This window comes from Temnothorax nylanderi, unplaced genomic scaffold, assembly GCF_030848795.1.
Source record: "Temnothorax nylanderi isolate EJ_2023f unplaced genomic scaffold, tnyl_v1.0 TNYL_tig0071_pilon, whole genome shotgun sequence".
Classification (NCBI taxonomy): Eukaryota; Metazoa; Arthropoda; class Insecta; order Hymenoptera; family Formicidae; genus Temnothorax; species Temnothorax nylanderi.
Window position 1 is genome coordinate 300,815 of NW_027249133.1, and position 16,682 is coordinate 317,496.

At 35.1% G+C, this 16,682-nt stretch overlaps 3 protein-coding genes across 4 annotated transcripts in view; 1 reads left to right on the plus strand and 2 right to left on the minus strand.

Annotated features, from left to right (window-relative positions):
* Nucleotides 1–11,133, minus strand: part of LOC139773920 (frizzled-9-like) — a 24,372-nt gene extending 13,239 nt beyond the window's left edge. Inside the window, exon 1 of the mRNA XM_071708744.1 lies at nt 10,997–11,133. The gene's annotated coding sequence lies outside the window, so the exon portion shown is untranslated. The remainder of the gene's footprint in view (nt 1–10,996) is intronic.
* On the plus strand, nt 7,824–15,692 carry Ash2 (set1/Ash2 histone methyltransferase complex subunit ASH2). Of its 2 annotated transcripts, none has more exons than XM_071708739.1 (11): nt 7,824–7,942; nt 8,464–8,610; nt 8,690–8,868; nt 8,963–9,135; nt 9,323–9,497; nt 10,304–10,512; nt 11,013–11,190; nt 11,656–11,800; nt 12,147–12,282; nt 12,601–12,852; nt 13,166–15,692. In XM_071708739.1, exons 1-11 carry the CDS (start codon nt 7,836–7,838, stop codon nt 13,268–13,270), a joined length of 1,806 nt encoding a protein of 601 aa, XP_071564840.1. In that variant the 5' UTR covers nt 7,824–7,835; the 3' UTR covers nt 13,271–15,692. The 2 variants fall into 2 exon arrangements, with proteins under 2 accessions (XP_071564840.1, XP_071564841.1); XM_071708740.1 differs by lacking the exon at nt 7,824–7,942 and adding an exon at nt 8,026–8,148.
* On the minus strand, nt 13,871–16,058 carry LOC139773922 (bolA-like protein DDB_G0274169). Its single transcript, XM_071708746.1, has 4 exons — nt 15,775–16,058; nt 14,545–14,762; nt 14,197–14,265; nt 13,871–14,064 (listed from the first exon to the last, which is right to left on the minus strand). The coding sequence occupies exons 1-4, from the start codon at nt 15,812–15,814 to the stop codon at nt 13,987–13,989; spliced, it is 405 nt and encodes a 134-aa protein (XP_071564847.1). The 5' UTR covers nt 15,815–16,058; the 3' UTR covers nt 13,871–13,986.
* Between the last annotated feature and the right edge of the window lie 624 nt (nt 16,059–16,682).

Genomic DNA, 16,682 nt, shown 5'->3' on the forward strand with positions numbered 1-16,682 from the left:
CGCCGAGGATTATGGGACCGATCCTCCAGGCGTAATTAGGAACAAAGAGAGCGCCGGACGTTGTGCTGTCTCGCCGATAAATTTGTCATTTTTCCTGGAAACGCAAGATCGAGACCCGGCCTAGGCATTCAATTTTTACCAGTTAGAGGGAATTTGTTTTTTGATGGGATTAGTTTTGAGGGAAACTCATCGGGGAGAATTAAGACGGCTTTGGACCGTGATCAGCTGACTGATCTTATAGGCTTTGAAATTTTGGGTCTATGATACCTCGGGTATTTCGATGTTCTAAAATATTTATCTCTGATCCTTAAATCTTAAATTTCTTTTCTATTTCGAGGATTTGTTTATTTTCTGAAAGAATTTTCTTGTCCCATGAGATACAGTATACACTATACGTTTAACTCATTTGTCCATATTCAAGGACAAATAAGATTAGTGTCAAAATGGTTTTTCATAAGTTTATCCATTCGATGGTATTTTCAAACTCCGTGGAAACGTATAATAGATCTTTAGCATCTTTATATCTGGTGTAAGAGTCGCGAAAGTTCTTACAATAAAAAAAAAACAAATTATTTAATCGACTTTACATTACACAGTACTTAATTTTACACAATACTGCGCTTAACGAATACAGTTTGATGAATGCAGTATGAAAGCTTTAACGTGTCGAGGAACTGCAGTGATCTAATCTTGCAGTCTTGTCTTTTATAAGATCCAAAAGGGTGTTATCGTTTTTCTGCAAACTTTTCAAAAATGATTCGTCGCTATGACGACCCCGAGGCTAACTAATCGGGAACATATGTGGTATCAAAAAATACGTGACATCGAGAAATTAGTTTTCGAAGGTTAGCATTTTTTCTTAAGGTAGCATAGTCATAAAAGTTTATCTAAGTTTTCTTATCGTTATTAGATAGGTACGTGGACGATGATTACACTGGAGAAAACAATGGATTCAGTTGCTTCTTTGTTTAGAGAGAAAGAAAATACTTTATATAAGAAAAAATATGTAACTTTAATGGGTGCAAATTTATATTCAGTCTTAAATATAAGAAATGGTTTTGTAAAAAAGATTAGAATTTTGAAATTTGCAATACCGTAACATTTTGCAAAAGAGTTCTACAGAAAAGAATAAAAGAATAGTTTAAATAATCAAATTTTCAACTTTGCAAGATCACGATAATTTCCAAAAATTATAGTAAAAAATCTAAACACTCGCGATCAGATTGAATAGAACATTTTCCATAAAAATGCTATGAAGCGGATCCAAGAAATATTGATGGCGATCCAACCGTAAAACCGGACCGGTCCTGGTATTTTATTCGGAAAAAGCGCACGATGAATTCGAAACGGCGAGCCGAGTCGTTATGGTCTACCATTATGTGTGTTAACACGATTTCGGGCTTTCCACGGCCGGTCCCTTTGGGCCTTTTTGGGCCCGGCCAACGCGGTCTGTTACGCCCATTGAAGAATGACCTTGGTTTACCTCGGCGCAGAGACTGTGAAGCGTAGAATAAAGAAATCTACAATGAGACAGGTTGAGCCTCGGCTCCCTTTGGCGGGGCCCGTTCTTTCGCCGCCTTCTTTCCCTTTTGGACGCGAAAGTGCTAATTATGCGTATTTTGTACACAGCATGCGGCTTTCCTTCCGACGATATCCGATCCTGCCTCTGCGATTCTCAATCTCGTCGAAGGGCGAGTATAATTTTTACAATTGCGATTAATAATTGTTGCTCGCAGACAAACCATAAACGCGAATTCATTGTTTGCTATCTACGAATATATTTTTATTAGCCCGATACAAGAGACCCAAGGCATACCGGAGTGCGTCTACCGGCGCGATTGCCGGTGAAGCCTGATGGAACGGGGGACTGTGGAAGCGGAGGCGAAAGAATGGGAAGGGGTTAAGGCGGCGGCGAGCCATCAAAGAGGATTGTAATTAGTCGCGCATGTGCCGCGCGGCCAACCGGAGCACCAGACGCGGGAATCTCTGTTTTTTGCTCTCTCTCTTGCTATTTCCACCTCGAGTACCACCCTCTCCAATGTGCGTCTTGGGAGCGCGCAAAGTTCCTCTAATTGAGATCCGTTTCTGCAAAGGTCTCGGAACACCTACGAAACAACAACGGAGCAAACAAACTCTCCGAAAAATTTTTATTGCACTTTATTAGGCTTCTATTCGTCAAATGTTTTTTACGCATGAAAGTGTGAAGTTTGTTCAAATAACTATTAGAACCTTATTCTGTCTCGATAAATATATATTATCATAACTAGATCTCGAAATTTTGCGTAAAAATGATGATCATTTCTAATTAAACGTGATAATTGTAATTATTCATATATTTCATGTATTTCTTCGTGCAATAAAGACAACTTTCTGTCAAAAGGTCAGCTCAAGTCACGATTTAACAGTTTTAATAAAACATATTTCTTAAAGCAACGCGTGTTTCTGTTGCACTCAAGAAAATTTTGTCGATTCGTCGATTAGCGAGACGTTATTTGCCCGGTTTGCCCGGCTAAACCGTGCACTCGTGCACGCTATAGGTATCCCATCACGCGTCGAAGTCACGTAAGGGATGAGATGCACAGGGTGGTATGGCGGGGGGAAAAGGAGGGGGGGGGAAAGGGAAACGGGATTGCATCGGTAGGCCGGCAGATACGTAAATGGCGCGAGGAAGTCTCTCATTACTCGGTAATAACCTGTAATAACGTAGATTTAATGCGTGCCTTCAAGTACGGGCTATAGGCAATCGTTCACCGCCTTCGGCGGTTTTAATGAATTGCCCCCTTCCACTTCTCACCTCCTCGCTTTGTATTGCCCACCGTTCCATTTCGGACTCGATATCTTTCCCGTTGATGGGAAACAAATGTTGAAGTTTAATGCTTCCTTTGATTTTGGCTTACATAATCGAAAATTAATTGTGTTTTCCCTCTCTCTCTCTTCTTCTCATGTGCGCGCTCGCATATATGCATGGTATGACGTATGACTTGGTACAGTAATATAAAATGCATTTTCTGGCGCATAATTGTAACAGAAAAAGAATTTTATAGAAAGGCAGTACATTTTATGATATTTATTAAACTATTCAAATTTCTACGTATAATTCTTTTTTATTTTTAATCGTTTTCGAGAAAATCGTATAGAGGGTAGTCGCTATATAGATGATGTTATGTATATGAAAGCGTGTGTGTGTAAAAGAGCAATATATACAAATATTGTATTCAATTTAAATGTTAATTTCAAATTTGTCATTTATTTATAGTTTATACTGCATATTTATCATATAGTTTATACTGTATATTTTCAACACCATTCCGGGATATTTTTACGTTACAAACGTATCCTACATGTTGATTGATACAACCTGAGATTTTACATTCTAGATAACGCATCATCCACCAGTCTAGCGAGTTTAGCATGAAATCGTGCGGCGTAAAAGGGCTGCGCAGGGTCACACCTCCGAGATACGTGAACGACAGACCCTTCATTACACGAGCGAGACGCGAAAGCGAATGAGGCCCCTTAGGCTAGTCCCGAAGGGCCTCCACGTATATTATACTTTATACATGCATCATGCCGGACGCGCGAAAAAATCGCCGCTCGTAATTTTATTCTAGCTTCTATCGACCCGAAGGGTCTTTGTATCGCGAAATTTGTTCCTTTAATGTAATTTTGAATTGTCATATTTTCTGTTAAAGTCTGTTTAACTTTTTTATTGTGAAAACCAGATATAACTTAAAAAGAAGATAATATTTAATATTAATCCCAAACTCCGGGATTTTGAATTTTAGATTATTTATTGTATTCTCAAGAATTTTTGTAATTCCGTCGCAACACAATAACGAGGCCGGGCCTCGACGGAAATTGATCGCTTTTTGCTCGGTCGAAGCATTTTATTGGCACAGATCGAAACGCGGGTCGTCGCGAGCCGAAAAATCGCGAGCGCAAAAAGCGCTCGGCTCCGTTCGGTCTCGCTCGTCATCGATTCGTTACGCGCGGCAAACTTCGCGAGACTCAACTCGCGTCGAGTCAGCATGTAAACATAAGAACTTGCAAAAATGTAAAATTGTAAATCACCAAAAATATGTAAAAATAAAAAGAAAGAGTGATATCTAAAAATAGACTTGAAATTAATTATAGCTTTTACAAAAATCGTCGCAAGTATTTTTACGTAACATTATTACATCTTTTAATATTTGATATTTGATATTTATTGATATTTATTTATTATTTAATATTTGAGCTAATATATCGGTATAAAATTAAAGAGAATTAAAATCTATAGATTGCGGTTCGATAAGCGTAGAAATTAATGTTATAAATGCACGCCCATTGGTATACAATCATTCACGCGAAATTATTTCGGTATATTTAATCTACGTTCATTCCACGTCGCGCGCTCATTCAGCTCGCGACAAAAGAGAGCCCGGCAAACCCCAACTAACAATAACATTATATCAAAATATTATAATTTAAATTCTTACTCTCAACAATGTAACTGTTATGTGCAACATGTATTACATAATTACACTTATATTGTTGAATGGAAAATTATAATATTGCTGCGACGTCATTGTTAGCGTTTGTTGGTGTTTGCTGGGAGATGACCTCCAAGAAGTTGAGCGCCGCTACGGATCATTACGTGATGGCGCGGGGAACCGCAAGGGTAGGACAGACGGGTCCGTCGAGAAGACCGAATCTCCCCTTCACGGCTTAAAAAGGTCAGCTGAAGCCGCCGCACTCGTCTCGTCCTGCCTTCAACCTTCCTTCCACTTTCCTCCCTTCTCTTCCCCACCTCGACCCCACCGCGGCCGTTCTCCTTGTCCTACCGTACCATCTTTCGTTCCGGCCGCCGCGCCGCCATTCTCGCGGCGGCCGTTATTATCAATAAATTTCGTTTCTGTCTCGCTCACGTTCCATGAAATTATAAAGTTCGACAGACCCGCGCGGCGGAGAGAGCAACGGTGGCGAGATCGACTTCCTTCATTAACCCTTAAATACGTCTTGCTCCCCCGCCTACTATATAGACGGAATTACGGTCTTCTTTATCCGGCTGCAGCTCATACTCAGCTCTCAACCCCACATTTTTCGACTATAACGCTATCTAGAATCATCAAAGTACAACTACTTCTATATTCGAGAACTTGAATCGAGGACTTGGACCGATTTCTAGCATCGTGTACACAAGGCTTAACATCTTGTTCCTAATCTTCTACTTTTCTTAACGTTTAACATTCGACAACTGTACATATGTAATAAATGAAAACATTTGTTAAATTTTAATTTTAATAAAATATAGCGACATGAAGCAATATGCGATTTTCATACGCGGTTTTTCTTTTACGCAGTTTTTTTACACGGTAAATAATTCCTCCGTTTACGCGGTGCTTTTTATATGCGGGCAGAAAATGTATCTTTCTATCGTATTTATTAAACTTATTATATGTATATCAGTAAGCAAAACTCGTTCTTACTACGCTTACTCGATCGTACTTATTACAATAATCTGACTTCTTTTGAAATTTGTTTTACATGAACCATTTGTTTAAATAAATAATGTAGTTTATTTCAATTAAGTGTTTTTTAAATGTATATATATTATACAAGAAATATTAAAAAAAAAGTATTTTGATTGCAAAATACTGTATATGCTACATTTAAGATAAACGGACAAAATGCTGCTTTTAAGTCAGTATTGACAATGTAAATCACATTTCACTCTAATTATAAAAAGTTCTTCTTGTACATATACATATATTGTTTGCGATTAAATCTTTTATTTTATTAAAAAAATACATATATGTTTGTAAACTTTGTATTATTTAAGTATTTCCTTGTTGGATTTAAAAATTATTAGTTTTATAAAATTGTTATTATATCCACTAAAAAATACATATGTAAACTTTGTATTTAATCTGTAAGAGACTCGCATGTCTGATCTGTAAGATCAGCTCTCATCACGCTCGTCGAAGACAATTGTGAGACGTCGCTTGAAATCGGCTAAAGTTCGTTCCCGTCCACCAGCGAAAAAAATTGCACTCACAGAAAATCATCGAAATCAAAGAGTGTAATTTGCGTTGAAATTGGCCGCATTCAGGAAATACAACTGTTGAGTGAGCGGTCAGTGATTCTTTAATATGATTGGTTCTTACCTTTGGTTCTTCTCCGGATCTAAGTGTAAGAACCAATCATAATGAGCGCTCACTCAACAGTTGTGTTTCTTGAACGCGGCCATTGACTAGTCCGGTCCGCCGGACAGAAAAATTATTTTTTTTGTGCAATGGAGGTCCATATATTTGGCCCCTCATCTACGACAAAATACAAAAATATTAATATATTCGGATTGTACATCGTTTGTACATGAATGTACTATGATTTTTAGTGTTTGTACATTCTTAGTTAATTAAAAAAAAAAAAAAAAAAAGTTTTACTAACAAGACCTCTAAAAGTTAGCCCCTCATTATTTCAAAAATAATGATAAATCACAGTTTATTGTGCTTAATCGTTTGTACATCGTTTGTACATTCTTAATAATTAATTTACTTTTTATTTAAATATATATTTTTTTGTTTAAAATATAAATAAATAATTTTTATTTGAATTCAGCGGGTAAATCTTCGGCCGGTAAGTGCGTTTACATTGAAAAAATATATATGTTATATATATATATATGTTTAATTAAATATATATGTTATAACTGTTAAGAGAAAAAATAAAATAAATAAAGTAATAAATATTTATTAGTATAAATATAAATATTATAAATATTATAAATATTATAAATATAAATATATAAATATTATACACTAATTAAAATAATTATTATTATCCCTCTACCTGTATACGTGGGTCTACGGCGTCGGTGCCAAAACAACATCTGCTTGTAAATCATTTAAAATAAAATATTAAATAATAAACGATGTTTATCGAAATGACTATCAAATCGTCAATTACAATGTAGACAGATGTTTTGTACTACGTTGCGATTGACCACAGCCCCCGGTGCCTGGAGTTTTTTCACCAACCAATCAGATATTTTTATTTTAAATCGGCCAATTGATGACGTGGTCAATTGAGTCCCACTCGGGAAGAAAATAACGTCGGACGCGACAGACCCACGTGTACACTATAAAGGTCGCAAAAAAACAACATACAAGTGGAGAGTTATGTTAATTTGTAACAAATTGTACTATTTTAGAATTTTATGACTTTTATTCAACAAACAAAATATCGCCGATGACATAACCAAGTCTGTCAAAATAAACTCACGTAAACAATTTCGTAAGTGTTTACGCATTTACATAAAGTATTATAAAGCGATTTTTTCCTTTTAACAGTTGGCTACTGTTTAAGTCTTGACATTGGTAGAATTGACGCCAATGTAAACGCACTTACTAGCCGAAGATTTACCCGCCGAATTCAAATAAAAATTATTTATTTATATTTTAAACAAAAAAATATATATTTAAATGAAAAGTAAATCAATTAATAAGAATGTACAAACGATGTACAAACGATGTACAAACGATTAAGCACAATAAACTGTGATTTATCATTATTTTTGAAATAATGAGGGGCTAACTTTTAGAGGTCTTGTTAGTAAAACTTTTTTATTTTTTTTTTAATTAACCAAGAATGTACAAACACTAAAAATCATAGTACATTCATGTACAAACGATGTACAATCCGAATATATTAATATTTTTGTATTTTGTCGTAGATGAGAGGCCAAATATATGGACCTCCTTTTTTGTGGGGCTGTGTTATTATCTTAGCGACATTAGCGAATAATGGTAAAGCAGATTTCTTTTATCGACGCGAATTTATCGACAAACAGGTAAATGATGGCGGTGATGATGATTGCGCGAGGCGAGCGCGAGCATTGCATTGCTAGTTTCGTGCAACGTGAAGTTATCTGCGAAACGATGGCAGAAGAAAAAAGTGACAGGTAGCGAATACTTATCATTGATAAATATATAACACATGTTATATATTTCTTTATATATATATTTTACATCCAGCTTGCATTTGTCATTTATGCGTAATGTACCGAGTATTTGTAAGGTTGAGGTTATGTTTTTTGGTTTAATTGTTGACAAACAATTGAGAGAAGAATTAATTTTTGTGATTCAAAAATTTGAAAATGAAAGGCTTGTATGTATAAAAAAATTGGTAACTTATAAATTTGAGATATAATCTGAGAAATTAAAACTCCAAGAATTCATGGACTTTTTAACAGTTAATAATCGAGACAATACTGTAAGAATTCTTCTACAAATTTATATAAATTAAAAGTAAATCTTAGGGGGCTCAAATTTAAAGAATTTATAAAAATTGATGAATTTATAACAACTTCTAAAGATCTGAAGAAATAAAATGTATAACTATATGTTACCGTAGAATTAGAATTACTATAACCTATACGATTACGTTAAATTAGTTAAACTAAGTAAAAATGAATAATTCAAGTCCAAGTGACAAGCCGGAGCAGACAGAGGTTGCTGAGGAAAAGAAACTGAAGCTTGATGACAAGATTAATCAAAAATCTAAGCAGGATGAAGCAACGGAGAAGGCCAGCGTACCAAGTAACAACAATGAAAGTGGCAATTGTTATTGGTGATTATCTATAATAAATCTTGCTGGTAATATCTTCCTGCTTTGCAATACTGTGACTAACCACGGAACGTACTTACAGCGGCAAGGATAGAAATTTGAACATTGTGGAATTGCTTTGCGCTAGCTGCTCTCGCTGGTTCCACGAGTCCTGCATAGGATATCAATTGGGTAAATTGGTACCATTCATGATGAATTATATATTTGTGTGTAAGAACTGTTCGCCAACTGGATTGGAAAGCTTTAAGAAGAACCAAGCACGTGAGTATCGACTATACCATCAGTTTATACGATAAAATTCATCATCGAGCTGTTCGTTAATCATGATTCTTCTATTGGTGACTTTCCGTTCCAGCGTTTCCTCAGATGTGCGTGACAGCAATCGCGAACCTACTGCAGATGTGCCAAAAGGAGAATGAGCAGAAGACTCTTTTCCACAAGGATAAGGACATCATACCGTTCATCGATTGTCATTGGGAGAGCATGACCACAATGCCTCGCAGAGCCACTCAATCCTGGCATTCTACGGTACCTAATTAAATCTTTATTCATATAGGATTACGACTGACGCGACAATATAACATTGCGCGAACTATCTCACTTTTGACATCGTAATTCAACAGGATTGTAATGATGAATTGCGAACTTTAAGCGATTCCGTAATTATATTGCCTTTTCTTTGACAAACATGATTGAAACATTTGATCTCTTCTAGATTCACAGAGCACTGATCAAAGACATTGGGACGTTGTTTACGATGGACGAGAGTACGCTTGAGGGTCAGCTGTTTGGATTGGCGGGCACTGAACTTACGTCAATTAAACCGAATTATGAAGCAATGATCAAGAATGGTCACCTCCGAGCGACAGAGATGGGCATTCAGCACGTCGGTACGTATTCATTACTTTTAAATTATTATCAATTTTGCATCGACTTTGTTAGATTTATCATAGTTTTAGTTTAAAACCTACCAAGCAAAGTTTTTTAATACTAAAGATTCAAAATCTGTAAAAATAAAAAGCTGATTCCTCCTTTCTCCCTTCCACGTTCAAAATAAAGAATTGCGCGTGCAAAAATTTTGAACTGCCTGGCGTATCTTAATCTTTGCATATTTGTGTACATAAGCGCGCACACACACGTTATTTAATATTTTAATTTATATGTTATAAAATATTTAGATCCTACAAAAAAAATTAAACACATGTAATTCTTTAAATTTCCAATCAAATTTTTCACTTTTTCCAAATTTTTCAGATATAATATATAGAACGAGTTTTGTGGTCATAGCTGCATAAATATAGATCTGTCACTTCTTATCTTATCACAAACGCAATCACCAACTCGCTATCAGGAAATTGCTCAAGTTCGAATCATGACGGAGAAATCGAGTAGACATCTCAATAAACTTTGTTCTGAGACACCTCTTTATAAACGCAACGTTACTTTCGATATCGTCAGCCATATCATTTATGTATCGTTATCTACACAAGGAATTTATCGTTGAGAGAATGAATCAGTCCGTTTAGGAAAAAAATTAATTATCGATTTTGTAACGTATTTCGAAAACGCCGAAAGGAAGAGACAGTGACTAAAAAAAAGGGGAAGATAGGATTAAAAGTGATATTGTTGGCGAGAAATATTGAGAATCAAATCGAGAATCGGATACCGTATTAAAATATCGTAATGGAACGTTCAGTGCCGCTTAGCGGAGGCTTGCGAGGTCGTAACGCCAAGCGGAAGCTCCCAGGCGAAGCCACAGGCACGGGTTCCGGGAAAAAGGGCAGAGGATCCGACATGACCGCCCCGAAGCTGCCGGCTCATGGTTATCCACTCGAGCATCCCTTTAACAAGGACGGCTACAGATACATCTTGGCAGAGCCGGATCCTCATGCTCCTTTCCGACAGGTATATTTCACTTTTATCAACGGTTCTCACTTTTATACAAATCATACATGTACAGAGATTAAAAAGAAAATCCATGCTAAAAACGAAATGGACGAGATGAAATCAATCTCTTTCGTTGAGCGAAGCTTTTGAAAATCGATAAAGAAATCTGTTGGAGAAAAGCAACGATATATTTTTGCTTTCTTTTCCTCAGCAGATCAACTTTTCTTGCAATATGTATGGATGTAATTAGGATTAAGAATCCTAATCTTTTGACTGCAAACAGTTTTGAGTATCTGGAATTAAAAACTTTAGTTGTTTGACATTATTTTATATTAATTAATATGCAAAAGGTAAATTTGATCATAATTATAGTGTATTTCCATTTTCTTTTATTGGAAATTTTTGAAACTCAATTTCTACGTGTTACAATCAAGGGATTAAGATTCTAAATCTGAATGAACAATGTCCGTTTCAAACGGTGTTCTCTAAATTACCTGAATACCTTAATTTGTGTTCAGGAATTCGACGAAAGTAGCGATTGGGCTGGTAAACCTATACCCGGATGGCTCTATCGTGCTCTTAGCCCGAGTACGGTCTTGCTGGCGTTGCACGATCGTGCGCCGCAGCTCAAAGTGTCTGAGGACAGATTGGCGGTCACTGGAGAAAAGGGATATTGTATGATCAGAGCCACGCACAGTAAGAACGCTATCTTTTTATCGATTTGCTTAAACGGTAGCGCTCTTTTCTGTCATCAGGGAGTGAATATTGAATTTTGCTAAGAATTGCATATCGATATCGTGTATATGTGTATTTTTACAAAGTTACAATATTAAAAATCTTTAATTGTACAGATATTTGATGTCAAATACGAGCGTATAATCGGAATATATTCTCTAATATCGATTATACATAATTTACCGATAATTTGATTAATTTGAAAATATTGATATTCAATAATGTAATAGTAATAATATACTACTGTTATAGTAGCTGTCAGTATTACTGAGAAAAAGAAAATTATACATATTGGTATTTTTTTAAATTCCTATTTTAATGACGTTTGCATTTTATTTTTTTATCTCATGCATCTAGAATGTCTGCTATAGTCGATTGGTGATGTTTTGTATAGATGATCTAATTACATATGTTAACGTGTTACAGACGTAAGTAGGGGTGCTTGGTACTGGGAAGCTACGATTGAAGAGATGCCGGAGGGGTCCGCGACGAGACTCGGATGGGGACAGGAATATGCAAACTTGCAAGCTCCGCTTGGCTACGACAAGTTTGGTTACTCATGGAGATCCAGGTATTATATAACTCGATGGTTTAGGTCTTTAGGTATAGATACACTCTCTGTCTCGCTGCCCGTGGTCGCGGGCACGTGTACACTTGGCCATGTCTCTTGATAATAATGATTATACTATAGTAAATTGAAAAAAATCTTATTAATTAGAAATTCATCATTTTTCACTCTTGCTTTGACAGATAAATATATAAAATGCACAGCAATCGATTTATTGGAAAATATTAATGTTTATTAGAACTCTTCTATTTTTCTTTTTACGTAATAAGGAAAATGTGTATTTCTTTGAGATTGTAAATCACCTTTCCTTCAAGAAAAGGAAAAAATAATTTTGACAAATTTTTAACAGAAAAGGAACACGGTTTCACGAAAGTCGCGGCAAGCATTATAATGACAGTTACGGCGAGGGTGATACCTTGGGCTTCCTCATAATTCTTCCGGACACACATGATGCATCGCACATTCCGAATACTTATAAAGACAGAGTGAGTACAGCAAGCCATTTGAACAGATTAAATTATATTAAATAATTTTGAGTACATATGTATACATATATACGAGTATATATGTATATGTACTCAAAATTATTCAATCACCGAAATGTCTCGAAAACTGAGACTAAGATTGCAAAATATTATAACAACTTAATTATTTCAGAATATATATAATTTCTGAAATAATTAAGTTGTTATATTTTTCGTATGCTTTTGTTATTAAAATGTCTTGCATGTAATGTAAAAATAAACTTCTTATAAAATATACGTATCTATAAATTATTTTGTATTTTTCGATTTGTGAATTAGCCTTTAGTAAAGTTCAAGAGCCACTTATATTACGAGGAGAAGGACCAAGTGCAGGAAGCCCTGAAAGTTCTGCGACCTTTAGAGGGCAGCAAAATTGTATTTTACAAAAACGGAGTCAACCAAGGTGATGCCTTCATCGATATCAACAAGGGCGGTTATTATCCAGGGATATCACTTTATAAAAGTGCGATGGTGTCCGTGAATTTTGGGCCGAATTTTAAACATTCTCCGACAGACGTTACGTTTAGAGGCGTAAGTAAACATTTCTCACATTTCTTACTGCTACTTTACAATCGATAATGCTAATTCACAATCGTAAATTGAGGTCCTTTTTTTATATAAGTAAGACATGGCTAAACATATAGAATTTCCAATTTATATTGACCTAAAGGAAACGTAAACTTTGCGTTCACATTATTCAGCATGTGTGCAATTCTCTCTCTTACGTACTTTAATTATCTAATTTTAAATTTTACAAGGATTTTACAAGGATACAACGATTTTCTATAATTCTATAGTATCGTTCATTCTTGCTAATATTAACGACATTATACAATTATTACAGATGCATGAGAAGGCGGAGGAAGCGATAGCCGAGCAGTCAATGGCGGACATACTTTATCTTACCGAAAACGAGGGCAAATTAAGACTGGATACATTCGTATTGTGACATTAGTGCATCTTTTAATTTTTGTCGTTTTAGTTATACATTATGCAATTGCTACGATTGCATGGATTGGCACAACAATACGTGGCCTAATTAAAGCAAAAAAACAAGCAAATTATGAGAGATTTTTTACTTGCACTTATTCGTATGTGCGTGCGCACTCTAAAAGTTCTCATATTTTTAGTATACGGCAAAATAAGTTCAGAGAAACAATGAGGAGGAGAATAGTGAATTTCACAAATTATTTATAACTCAATTCTTTCATATCGAGTTTGCACCACTTTATTGTTGAACCAAAACCTTGCAATTAAAGGATTCAGTGTAACAACGGTCGAGAAGATAATTCAGGTAATGTATTTTGAGATGAGAAAAAGAATCCTAAAGTCAAGATTGATGAAATGACATTTCAATTATCGTATGGTACAGGTACGTACTGAACTGTTAAATTTTTTATTGGTTTGATCTGTATCACGATATAAATAATTTGACTTCGTTCTATTCTACGTTCCGATTTTACGAATTGAAAAGTTTCATCATCTGACTTTGTTTGGTGTACAGAGGACGTTTCATGCATAATGATCTCACTTAATAAAATAAAAAATATTTATGTAAATCGCAGCGGAATATGTGTTTATTATGCGACACTTATATTATATAAATTGTTTACGCAACTTAAGTTATTACCCTTATATAATTAATCGTTAAATTATCACATGATATTACTTTCCGAAACCGCCCCTGCAAGCAGGACTCGCAGTCACCGTATTACTTGTTTCCCATTGCTCTGGTGTTTTCGCCTTGAAGACAACCAATAATATAAATAACAATATAGCAATAATATAAACTTTTTTACCTAGCCCATTTTAAAGGGCATAATTCTCTCGCGCTAATAGCGAAAGATCAGTTAATAAATAATAGCCATCACTTACTACAATTGATAGAGCATGTACGCCTCCTTGCAGTTCCGCTTGCAACAACTGGTTTATCATTCGGTGTCGCTAAATTAATAATTGATTCAGGTGTCCCCTTATTTTGATTACGCGAAATATATAACATCTAGTCTTTAATCTCTAAATAATATTTTGACTCATAGATGAGAATCATTATTTTCTATCATTTTATTTGCATCAAATTGTGATATTATTTTCTATGTGATTTACTTTCATATATCTTATGTTATGTTCTATCTTATAATTAAGTTGAAGTGATTTTTCAATGGGTTTCAAATTATAGCAAAAATTTAGTAAGTGGAGAGTGTACAAATCGGTGGTACTTGCCTTGATCAACGGCTGCTTGTCAAATTTCTCCGAGACAACCACTACCTTAAAGTGCGTCTCAGAGTTCTTGGGAACATTGTGCATGTAGGACTCGTTGATGACGTCGCAGTGAAGGGGTTTCAGTGCAGCTTCCAGCTTTCCCCTGATCGAATTCTCTACGGGTCTGTTCAATGTTTCGCAACAGATGCTCATGTCTCGCTGACGAAACGTACTGTAATCTGTGTCATTGTTTTTCGCTTAATTAACATTCATATTTGTCTTTGTTATATGGATAATATGCATTCGGTGAAAAGACTATATTCGAATGCTTAGCCTTCTAACGAAATTAAACAGTTGCATATTGATTGCTACGACAGTAGAAGTGTCAAGATGCTAGAACACAAATCATTCAAAGCGTAAGATACTAATTATAGCGTAATTTACTCCAGAGACCTAGAGAACAGTAAGTTGAGGGAATTCGACTAAATATTTCAGTAAACAAAATATAAGCAATATGATGGCAATTTGCTAATAGATTTAAACGGAATATAATGGCAGATCAGATTATCAACCGCGTCTGCATTAAGTTCGTGTTCTGCCGGCAGTCTGCTGACATAATCTGACAGCAGAGTGCAGACAGCCAGTAGGAATCAATTAAGCAGAGAACCTGTCACCTGTCAATCATTTAAATGATTACGAATTGGCAGATTCTTGCTTTGATTTCTGCAGTCAATCTGCCATCATATTCCGTTAGCAGATTCTGTTTTCACGTGATTCTGATTTCTGCCGATATTTCGCCAATAAAATTTGTAACGGATACATTGCAAAATCCTGTTTTTGACAAATTCGGCTATCTCTGGGATGGAGCGTGCCCAGTTTCTTGTTGATTTTAATGAAATTTTATCCACGTGTGTATTCTAGTGTGCAGAATAAGCGTGTAATAATAAAAATCGTCACTCGGCACCGCGATAAGATTAATCAACCGTTAAAAGTGACGTTTTTTTTAAGGTTAGGAAGTCATATCCTCGCGAGTCTTCCAATACAACGCGTTTTTATATATAATTATCTTATAATCACTTCGTCGTAAATGTAAGAAACAAATTTGTAATTAAAACACGCGTATAATAATAAGGATGCAATAAATAAAGATGCAATTATTATCGATGCAAGTTTAGCTTTGGTTAGTCTAGCTTGAATTAATTAACCTTAATTTAGATGTGGAATAATTTTAATCCCATTTGATATACTTACTTTTCCTGAGTATTAATCTTATCAGTCCTCTTTTATACATTTATTCGTAGCTTTAATTAATATACTACGTCGAATATTCTCTATTCCGGAATCTATTCGTATGCCCCGTTATTATATGGATTCACCCTTTCCCCCCTCTCTCGACTGATATTTTATTTGTGTATGTATGTACAAGCACTTTCGGACAAATCGATTGACTATTGAATCAAAAAGGTCTCGGCGGCGGGACCCTATACATTTTTTATTTGATAATCAACTAGCGTGTCCGTATAACGCTGTCTACAAAATGTTAGAGGGTAACCTTCGGCTAAACTCCGATTAACTTAATCGATTATTAATCTAACGTTACTCGCGTGATTTTTACGTAATTATCGCGTGGGTGGTGTACTTTATACCCTGACTTTACATCGCAATCGTCATTGCTCTCTTTGATGATTTACAATTAAATAAAGGTTGATAATATATTCTATATATTTCTATGTATATTTAAAAAAAATGAGAGACAGTTTTTGGAGCGGATTCATATATCCATTAATTTCTATCAAGGTAAATTAAGTTTAATCTGGGTTTTATTTCTGGTTCTCATTCTTTATAAGAATAAGATAAAAAGTAAGCTAAACCGAGATTAAAGTTAATCTACATTGGTAGAAATGGATACGTAGATTAACTTTAATCTCGGTTTAACTTATACTTTTTATCTTTTTCTAGTTCTAAGAATTTGAAGAAGATAAGAAGTGAGTTAAATCAAGATTGAAGTTAATATCTACATTGGAAGAAATGGAGATTAACTTTAATCTTGGTTCAACTTTTTATCTTTTTCCAGTTCTAAAAATTATAAAAAGATAAAAAGTAAGTAAGTAATCACTTCTATATCCCAAATATTTTCTCGCGCATCTCTCACTTTCATT